The following is a 10,479-nucleotide window of genomic DNA, read 5'->3' as shown; positions in this document are numbered from 1 at the left end:
TATGTTCTGCAAACATCTTACATACTATCATTCTCAGCATAGTTTTAATCTGTAATTTTCAGCTATGGTGACTTAAAATATGTGCAATCAGTTTTTCACATTCTCAAAAATATGTTCATGTTCAACATATTTTTAGTAGTTCAACTAGCATTGCATGCACTTAACACAAGTTTGAAATTCTTTAGTTAATATGAACAACATGAACGGCATCTCTACAGCATTTATACATCTTCGTTAATGTTTGTTTCAACATTTACCATTATGGAAATCAAAAGTTGTATTTGGTAACATTTGTTAATGCACTGTGGACTAACATGAATAAACAATGAAAAGCTGGATTTTTATTTAAGATTAATACATACTCTAACAAATGTATTGCTCATGGTTATTCATGTTAGTTAACACATTAGTTAATGTTAACAAATGAGACCTTTTTGTAAAGTGTTGCCCTTTAGTTCTACAATTTATTCATTCTCATGTCAATAATCTTAAGAAACTTAAATTATAACTAGATATTAGACTTACATTCAAGTAAGATAACTTAGATCTTAGATTAGACAATTCACTTTAGAGCATGTTATGAAATATGTTCTTTCAGACGAAACATCTGATTGCCCAATCTGTACAAAACAGATACCGTGAAACACATTTTCACAAGGCACTGGTTTCAAGAAACATGGAATTATGTTACTTTATGAGGGGGAAGTACGGACCTTGGAATTAGTGCCTAACATTTAAAACTTATATTAGACTATAAAAACAATGCACGTAACTTTATGATAAACTGATAGTAAAGTAAGATTTCAAGCAATGTAATCAATTCACACATCTTACAAAAATGTATTGAAATGTGCCTTATGTTATCTTATTTACTTTAAAAAACAGATAAAGGATAACATTTTTATAGATAAAAAAGAAATATAGGCTAGCTTTTACATACAGTCTCCTTTTTTTTCTCTCTATTACATATTAAAAGGTGACCATTGAACTTCTTATCTTTAACTGGCCAATAACCAAATAATGATTTTTTCAATGAAGTTTCGTTTGTTCTACTGAATTGATATTTGTGAAAAACTTCTATAATTAATTAGTCTAAAAGAATAATTTTTAAAAACAGTTCCATGAATACAGAGGCCTTTAATGATTATGCAGGAAGGTGAAAATACAGGTTTTGTGAGATGCTTCAGGAAATATTTTTTTTGTTGACCATGTGGGGATCATGTGAGATATATATCAGTATCAGGTAAACTGCACAGTCTCACGTTTACAGCAGCAATGACTTTGCAGAATATAAGCCACATTCTTACCACATTCCTCTGGTTCTTGCCCAAAATGCTTAAAATAAACGCACAAAAATAATTTGCTTAATTTGTTCAATTTAATTACATTTTTTACAAACAAAAAATATACATGGTTCACTTTTTTCACATTTTAACAGTGCACTGAAAAGTATCTTCATTCATATGAAATCATATAACTTTTCATTAAAAAAAACAAACATAAAATATAAAAAAAAGGATGTGTTTTCCTAAATACTCTTTAATTAATCTTACTTCCAATAATGTCCCAAGTGTGGTAAAGCTTGAGGTAGGCTACTTGTAAGTTAAGCTACGGTTTAGTCAGTATTAGAACTGAGCCACTCAAAAAAATTTCAATAAAGTACCATACTGAATAACAACTTTCATCTGCTACAATGCAAATATATGAAAACGGTCAGTTTACACAAATGATTAGCTATGCACTTGTTTTAAGGTAATGCAATGTAATTGTAGTGCAAGAACAACTGGCAGCAGCTTCACGGTGAGAGATCTTAAGAGTTCACATTTGTCTAGTAAAAATGAATTATGTGCTTCACAAAAGCTTTTGATGCTGTATGATTATATATGATTATATAATGGGTCAGATGGAACACACTGACAACATGTATTATGTATTCATAGTTAATGAAAAGTGGCTCCTTCTACACAAAAGACTCAATTGATGCCTTGAGGAAAGATTTGGAAAGCTGCAAGTGAGAAGAACAGGACATAAATGGAAAAAGAGAAGGCAGAAGATACTTGTGACCCATTAGGCGCAGTTGAGTTGGTTGGCGGTGCACTTGTGGAGTTTGTGACTTTTGGAGGGAAAGAACCCACCACAGATGTTAGGAATGATGCAAAGCTGGAGGTTTTAGTAAAGACCTGGACATCTTGACCGAGAGCAGAGCGGGATGATGCAGTGCTATTGCTGGAGCTTGTGTTAGAGCTGCTGTTTGAGACGCTAGTCTGTAAAGTCAAAACAGCAGCATGGATCCATGACTGACCCAGCTTACACATCAGCGGACCCCCTTGATCACCCTGAGAGAAAGAGAGAGGGAAATCTTTACTGAATGTTACAAAATTTTTCTCACTTCAAATCTTTGCAGACTCATATTTGTTTTCATACAATTGGAACAAACTACTGTTCAAAAGTTTGGTATAACATAAATAAACGAATACTTCTATTCAGCAAAGATGCTTTAAATTGATCAAAAAAGAGTCAAGACATTTATAATAATAATAATAATAATAATAATAAAACAATCTATTTTGAATAAATGCTGTTCTTTTAAACTTTCTATTCATCAAAGAATCCTAAAAAATATATACAGTTTCCCCAAAAATGTGGCCCACTGAAGTGCCTAGACGTAATTTCCACTTAAACAGAAAGAGGGGGCTGGACATATCGAACAGCTCCTCCCCTTTTAAAAAATAGCCAACAGCGTTTCGGCCAGAGCCGTTGAGCTCAGCAAAGCCACATTGACAGCTTATGACAGCCACAGTATAATAGATTCCCCCTTTAGATTTAATATAACTTCACATTTAATATATGACCATTCACCATGTGCGACCGATTTCAGCCACAGATTCAGCTCTATTTGGGGGTGGGACGTTTCAGATTCCAGAGAGCATTTGATTGGACAGAAAATCTGTTGAGAAGCTGAAGTGCAGCGTGATGTCATCAAAATCATTGATCCGTATTGGCGGAAGTGAGAGATTAAGTTTTGAATGCTTATATCTTCTAAATGTGAATTTTGTCATTGTTTTGGAGAACAATCTTAAGGCTAACATATTCATACTAAAAGCCAAAACATTTTAATTTTGATTTCATGGGGACTTTAAGCAGCACAACCGTTTCCAACACAATAATAATAACATGTTTCTTGAGCAGCAAATTAACATATCTGAATAATTTCTGAAGGATCTTGTGACAATGAAGACTGGAGTAATGATGCTGAAAATTCAGCTTTACCAACAAAGGAATAAATTACGTTTTAATTTGTAATAATTTCACATTACTGTTTTATTGTAATAATTTAAGTTAGATTAAATAAATGCAGCCTTGGTGAGATTTATTAAAATATATTTTTTTGTTTTAGCATTTGTTAATGTCAATTCATAATATATATGTTCATTGTTGATGTTTGTTCATGATGTTAATACAAATGTATGAAATTTATTAATATTAATATAGAATTTAACATTAATCTAACTTGATATAATCTAAACATATTTTTAGTTAGTACGTTTTTAGTTAGTTTGTAAGTTACCTAATGCATTAACTAATAATAATAAACCAAACCTTATTGTAAACTGTAAATATACTATACTTCTTTCCTGTTTTAAACAGAATTAACTTGCCTCCTGCAAGTTCAAAGAACTTGTGCAAATACTGTTTGGGATTCCACAATCCAAAATAGAGGTCTTGAATTCCTGAAGAGTTTGATTCACTATAAAAGAAGGAAAACAAATTCAAATTATGTGAAGATAATGAAAAAGATAATGACAAAAGGATAAAATTCAAATAATCTCATTTTAGCAGTTAGCATAATGTTTCAAAGCATACACACACACTTTCTGCATTTTTACACTTTCAAAAAACACCACTTAGTATGATTTATAAACTGTTCTCCTCATGGGACCAAAATAATTTCTCTGTGGGGACATTTTACCCACATTACATAGGATTTACCCAAACCACACACACACACAAAACACACCTCCTCCTGCTCCTGAGCTCCATCCTGCCACCCAGCATTGAGTACTAGCGCTGAAGGTATCCCCTCCCATGTCCACACATATAGGCTGGATAAAATTGGTAAGGTTTGGTGCAACGGCCAGCTGCAAGACTGCAATGTTGTCGCCTTTACCATTGCTGAATGTGAGATTCGACACTTTAATAGAGACCTCATTGGGGTTGGTGCCATTGTGACTCAGACGGCCAAGGATCACGGTCCAATCGGAGGCATTGGTGGATCTGGACAAAAAGGAATTCCATTGAATAAAATGATTTTGATTTCTCTGATCAAATGTCCTTTTTTTCATATTTAAGTGCCATTACCTGTTAAAGCAGCTGGCAGAGCTCAAGACAAACCGCTCAGCTATCAGCGTTCCTCCACAAACGTGAATGCCGTTAAACTGCACACTGGCCATCCATGGCCATATGCCTGGAGATACAAGAGAGCTGTTTCCTCCTACACGGGTGTTCAGATTGGCACGTCCACACACTACAGCTACAGGAACAGAGAGAAAGAGAATGAACACCGGATTTTATCAGTCAAATATTTCTTTGATTTGTTTTCTTAACTTTCATATGGCTGCCTTAAAGTGCAAAAAAAATTAAATAATAATAATTATTGCATTTGTTATCCTTAAGCTACGCTACCATCGTCCTTTAACGTCGTTCTTTAGTGCACTGGGAGAACAGGCTTTCTGGCCATTGTTTGAATAGTCAAGTCTTTCAAGTTCTGTTTCTGCTTTTACCAAAACGGCTGGCAGATAAGTATCTTAAGAACAAAAAGAGCTTGAGACAACAAAAAAAAAAAAGACGAGCTATCCAATTGTTAAGTCGTGCAATTACAAATACTGTCTCTGGGTTCAAGCCTCTACTCCGTTTCAAGTACTACTCATTATTGTGCACCTTTAAGCTAAGCATTTAAAAATTCACAGTCCCCAGACACCAGTATTTTAATGATTCAGAAAAAAATGAATCGCTGTCTGGCCAACTGATATTTCAGAAGAATTTCAGCACACTGTGAGTGTATATTATCTTTTGGCATTTGATAGAGCGCTTGGTCCCCGAAACTGTGACTCACTATTAAGAGAAAAAGTCGGATAAAGGCTTTGAACAATTTATTGAGTCTGATTCAAGTCATAAGCGTGATGCATTTCGTGAATATTTTTAACTGGCTCATTAAAAAGAACTGGTTCATAAGTCATTTGTTTGTTCGTTGTTGCATTCAGGAAACACTGTGGCATGCTCTAATGAAATCTGACAAAAGTGTTACCATGAATTTAAGTAAAACACTTTGAAATCAAGTGCACGTTTAATGCATAAGTCCTTGGAACTGGAAGGAACCTTACGTGGGACAGTTGTTGTAGGTATAGTTGTTTTTGTTGTTGTAGTGGTGGTTGTCGTAATGGCATCACAATTGCTGTCTATGTTCAGGTCACCATCAGTACCATTGGAGGTGAACGTAATGAAGCCTGGCTGGTTGGTGGTGATTTTCTCTTTGATCCAGTTCTGGTACTGAGAAACTCTGGCATACACACCAGGTAATTTAGGTAGAGCACAACCTTTGCCAAAGCTCACAATTCCAGACTGGATCCAAACCGAGCTCTGTTTGCTGACCATAGGACCACCAGAGTCACCCTGTAGGATGAAGAACAGGTTAGTGACACGCCAAGTAACCTGTTCTAAACGTCAACTCCAGTTGTCACAGCTGAAATATCTAAAATGAATGAATAATGGGAAGATTACGTTGTTATTGCAAGTTTAAAGAGTCAAGTTAGGAAATGTCCGGAAGATTTTAGTGCCTCTCTTTTTATGGACGATCAACACTAGCCAGACAATTGACAAAACTACATCACCACACACATGTATGTCTATACCAGGGGTTTTCAAACAAAAAAGTAAAGAAGATTAATCTAGGGGTTCATGAAATAAAAAGTTACACTTAATACAGCGAAAATATTTTACAGATAATATCTTGCAAGTTTTGCTTCAGTTAAAACAAAATCACACTTTTTCTCACATAGTATAAGTGGGTATTTTATGGATATACTGTAAACTGTGTTTCACTCAGTTTTGTATTTTGTCCTGCCACTAGTTTGTTGTCATGGTTCTGATTTGAGTCTTCATTATGGTCAGCTGTTTGTTGTTAATCACCTCATTTGCACCTGTATTTAAGTTCCCTTGATTCTGTCCATTGTTGTCGGGTATCGTCTTTGTTTGAATGTGTGTAACGCTACTCTTATACTGTAGATTTATTAAATACTGCCTTATTATCTTCATCTTTGTGTTCATGAGTGTTCTAGCAATGCTATCTGTGACACATATTATATATATATATATATATATATATATATATATATATATATATATATATATATATATATATGAATGAGAGAGAGAGAGAGAGAGAGAGAGAGAGAGAGAGAGAGAGAGAGAGAGAGAGCGAGCTGTTTTTATATTTCAAGAATGGGGAATCATTATTATCTGTTCATCTGTAACCTTCATTGTTCAGTTTCCAGAATTGTGATATGTGTTATGCCTTATAAAAGCCAATTATTTAATTTTGCAAACATGTTACCTTTATATCACACCATTTCTCACACAGTATAAATGTGTCTTTTATGAAAATATAAAAATATATAGCTGCCTTCGAAACGGGATCATAATATTTGGGGGCCACTGGCATTAAAAAATTTCAAAACCTATACAACAATCTCACTTCTTCATTACAGTACAAAAAAACATTTGCAATTCCATTTATTTACTCTGAACTGGGCAAAATTATATTTCTTTTGTCATGAATATTTTCTAAATCAGGATTATTATTATTATTTATATATATTTTCTGCTTGCAGACTAATATAAAATATAACATACTAAGTCACTGACTGCAGGCAAGATCTCAATGGTCTGAGCTTTGCAATGAATCCAATAGTGTTTTGAAAGTGATTCACTAGGTTGAATTCCCTTACATTAATCATAGTTCAACCCTTATATGATCAGTTTATTTGTCTAAAGTAAAAGTTTTAGTTTAGAGATCCCCCATTCTACTTATTCTTAATTATTACACATTGTAAAAAATTAGCAGCTCATTAAAACTATGTGAAGTAACACAAACAGAAGTATGTGAGTTTTTACCTGACAGGAGTCTTTTCCCCCTTCCAATAGTCCAGCACATATCATGTTGTCTGTGATTTTTGAGACACCATTAAGACACTTACACTGCCTGTTTCCAACAACAGGCACTTCCACTTCCTGTAGAGGTTTTGATTGAGGCAGGGGCTCTGAGAAACACATTAAATGATCACATGTGTGTCAACTTCTGCAATAGTACAGTATGTTGTGACTCTGAACTAGGTTAGTTAAATGAAATACTTACCGTCTGAATTAGTGTCTCCCCATCCGGTGACCCAGCTCGAGGTGTTTTTGAAGAACGTACTGCTTGAGGAAGCCAGACAGACCGGACTGATGTAGTTAGTAAAATTCACCGGCGAATTCAGTTTCAGAAGAGTGATGTCGTTATCCTCATTGGCCGTGTTGTAGCTTTCGTGTTTTATGATATCAGAGACACCTCTGGCCACTTCATTTACATTTGTTCCTTGCTGGGTCTGTAGGCCCAGGTGCACAGTTATGGCAGAGTTTGAAGTACTGGAATATGGTAGGAGAAGAAATGTTAAGCATACGCCACATCAATCGAATGACATTTTTTCCCCCAATAATTGCAAGGGTTGGTTTATGATGCTAACCTGGGAAAGCAGTGCGCTGCAGTCAGAACCCATTGATTGTTGATGAGTGATCCACCACAAAAATGGCGCCCACCCCTTTGAAGGCTGACCTGCCATGGCCAAGCGCCAGCCACTGCATCCTGTCCCCCCACTATCTTTGTGTTGATACTTACTTTTCCACATACTGACAATGGACAAGGTGTAAAGAAAACATATTTTATACAAACAATTGGTCATAGAAACAGTTTTAATAGAATTTGTAAAAAAAAAACTGGTTACCATTCTGTTGTGCATCACACCCTAGAAAACAAGTAACAAGTTCAGTTACTGATAACTTCATTGGGGGGTAAAAAATGCAATATAAAACTTTGCTGCATAAAAGTAAACAATAGTTATGTTGGTCAAAATGAATTATTAAGTATCCTAAAGTATTTGTTATCCAAATATATGAACGAGGTCTTACAAAGTATAAGGTCTTACCTCTCATCAAAAGAGAAACGGCAAATGCTACCCCAAGTATGTGGATCATCTTCATCTGCATCTCTGACAGCACTGATACCTGCACCTGCACCTGCTCTTAAATAACCATGTTAACCTGTTTCCTACACGCCCACACACTCTTCTCTCTCTGTAAACACTCCGTTCAATTGTGTTATTTATTGAGCAACCGGTAAGTCTGAAAGTGTATTAAGAGTTGGTGACTCTCGGTCATACGTAATTCTCACCTGTGCAAACTCTGAAATATGAAACTTGTTAAAAATGGTGTTTGTTTAGGCTTTTTGATGTTAAGTAGATTGATGAAAATGCATGAGGTGCTTTTAGTGTTTCTAAAAGTATCTCATTAATACAGGCACATCAACTTCAGCAGCTCTATTCAGCTATGAATTCCCAACCAGATCTCATGATACAACTATTGTTTGAGGTGAAGTTTTCATATGCATTTGTGCCATGTGATTCATACGGAAACAAAGTTTAGCATGAAGGTCCATCTCTAACAGTCTAAAAATGTATAAATGAAATCACCAATTCTCAAAAATGTAAAATAGTTACAAACTGAGAGTGTGTTGGAATTCCCTGAAAACCTGTAATTGTGTTCTTATAAGTTTAAAATAAAAATATGAAATAAAAAAATATATTTGAAGGTATAATTTAACGCCCCAAAAATGTCAGCAAAATGATTGACTAACATGCAGTACTGTATACGGTGAAGCTGCGGAGATGAAAGAACTTAAAGTTATACTTCAATGACCTACAAAAAACTCAATCATAAAAGAAACCTGTTAAGTCACCTCTCATTCTTCTGAGAAGGAAAATTCTTCTGTTGACTCTATGATCTAATTACAACAGTATTTTTTCCCAGCAAGATGTGAGTCATGTTCAGCAGATACCACTTGGGTCATAGCCGGAAGAAATAAACTTTTTTCTGCTGGTAAAAGGAGGGGTAACCACAAATACCAGAAGGCTTTCCTGAAAGAAGGCAATGTACACTGACTGACCTTGTAGGGCAATACCTTGTTTATTTATTTATTTGTTAATTAATTTAGGTTTGTTTGACTGATTATTTCATTATTATTACTTCAGTAAGTATGTGTAACAAGAATTATGTAACTACATTTTGTAACTTCCCCACGCAGTCTTCAATACTGCAGATACCAGTTTGGAATACACTGAAACATTATGGAAATCATGATGATTTGTGCCATGTATTTATGACTGGCAGGACTAATGTTGAATTAGAACTAAAGTTTCACCTTGTGATACCGGTGTAGTTTTTTTTACCATGTTGAAATGCTAAAGTTGGTTAAAGCTAGTGTTAATTTCGTCAGACGAGACGAGACTAAATATGTTCGTTAACGACCTTTTTTCCATGACGAAGACGAGACGATGACGAGACTGCACCAATGTCCAAAAACACTGACTAAGACTATGCATTAGGCCTATTGTTGATGAAAAAGGACGAGACTAAAATGTTTTGCATAAAATAAAAACTAAGATCAAATCTCTCTTCATTTTCGTCTACAATTGTCTCTACTTTTACATAATGAGATGCATATTCAGCTGTTCAAAATATTCAGAAAGAGTTCCCGCTGTTGCTGGAGTACAGGTCTCTCGACTCCGCCTGTCATCTCGCGGCCGCGCGCGTGTGGTCACGTGGTTCCCGGAGCGCTCAATACCTCTAGCGCTGTGTCAGTATATTTGAATGGCTTTCACAACAGCTTCACTTTACAGGTGTTTGCAGCAATTTTTGGTAAACAGTACAGCATAGTGTGCGTCAGCCACATTTACTGTATCATTTTATTATGGAGAGTGGTAGAGATCAACATTGTTAACATTAATATTAATGTTTTTCTTGTATTTAGCCCTCAGGTATTCCTTACTAATTAAGTCACACTTGTACTCATTGATGGTCAAATGTGTCCATACACCTTAACTATTTCAAAAATAAATAGCCTATATTTTAATTCAATAATATTTATTGAATATTTTGAGGAGATCTTTTGGTACTAAATACTATTTGTGCAATACTTATGGTCCATTAATGATCACTTAAAATATTTTTCTTCTAATATTTTTATTATTTATATTACAATTAGTGTATTAATTAAGGTTAAAATAGAGAATTCCACTGCAAAGAGGCAAATTAGAGTCATTTTGTGGCTGGAAAAATAAAAAAATTCACTTGTAATGCCATTACCCACTGGGTGCCTGTATGGCTCTTTAA

At 34.9% G+C, this 10,479-nt stretch overlaps 1 protein-coding gene across 1 annotated transcript; it reads right to left on the bottom strand.

Moving 5' to 3' along the window:
- Nucleotides 1–1,109: 1,109 nt before the first annotated feature.
- LOC307131763 (polyserase-2) lies at nucleotides 1,110–9,892 on the bottom strand. The gene is made up of 10 exons (XM_079825634.1): nucleotides 8,238–9,892; nucleotides 8,037–8,057; nucleotides 7,779–7,941; nucleotides 7,412–7,680; nucleotides 7,171–7,316; nucleotides 5,382–5,670; nucleotides 4,360–4,531; nucleotides 4,019–4,275; nucleotides 3,660–3,748; nucleotides 1,110–2,336 (listed from the first exon to the last, which is right to left on the bottom strand). The coding sequence occupies exons 1-10, from the start codon at nucleotides 8,296–8,298 to the stop codon at nucleotides 1,974–1,976; spliced, it is 1,830 nt and encodes a 609-aa protein (XP_079681760.1). The 5' UTR covers nucleotides 8,299–9,892; the 3' UTR covers nucleotides 1,110–1,973.
- Nucleotides 9,893–10,479: the final 587 nt, after the last annotated feature.

The sequence above is a fragment of the Gobio gobio genome (assembly GCF_949357685.1).
Source record: "Gobio gobio genome assembly, chromosome: 1".
Taxonomy (NCBI): Eukaryota; Metazoa; Chordata; class Actinopteri; order Cypriniformes; family Gobionidae; genus Gobio; species Gobio gobio.
The sequence above is the reverse complement of the archived record's forward strand: the minus strand, read 5'-3'. Positions and strand labels throughout refer to the sequence as shown.

Bases quoted from the DNA above. Each gene is read 5' to 3' on its own strand.
- LOC307131763 (XM_079825634.1), bottom strand. From the start codon at position 8,298: ATGCAGATGAAGATGATCCACATACTTGGGGTAGCATTTGCCGTTTCT. The intron at 7,681-7,778 runs GTTAGCATCATA...ACCATATTCCAG, and splicing joins GCAGCGCACTGCTTTCCCAG to TACTTCAAACTCTGCCATAA. The intron at 3,749-4,018 runs GTGTGTTTTGTG...CTTCTTTTATAG, and splicing joins GAGCTCAGGAGCAGGAGGAG to TGAATCAAACTCTTCAGGAA.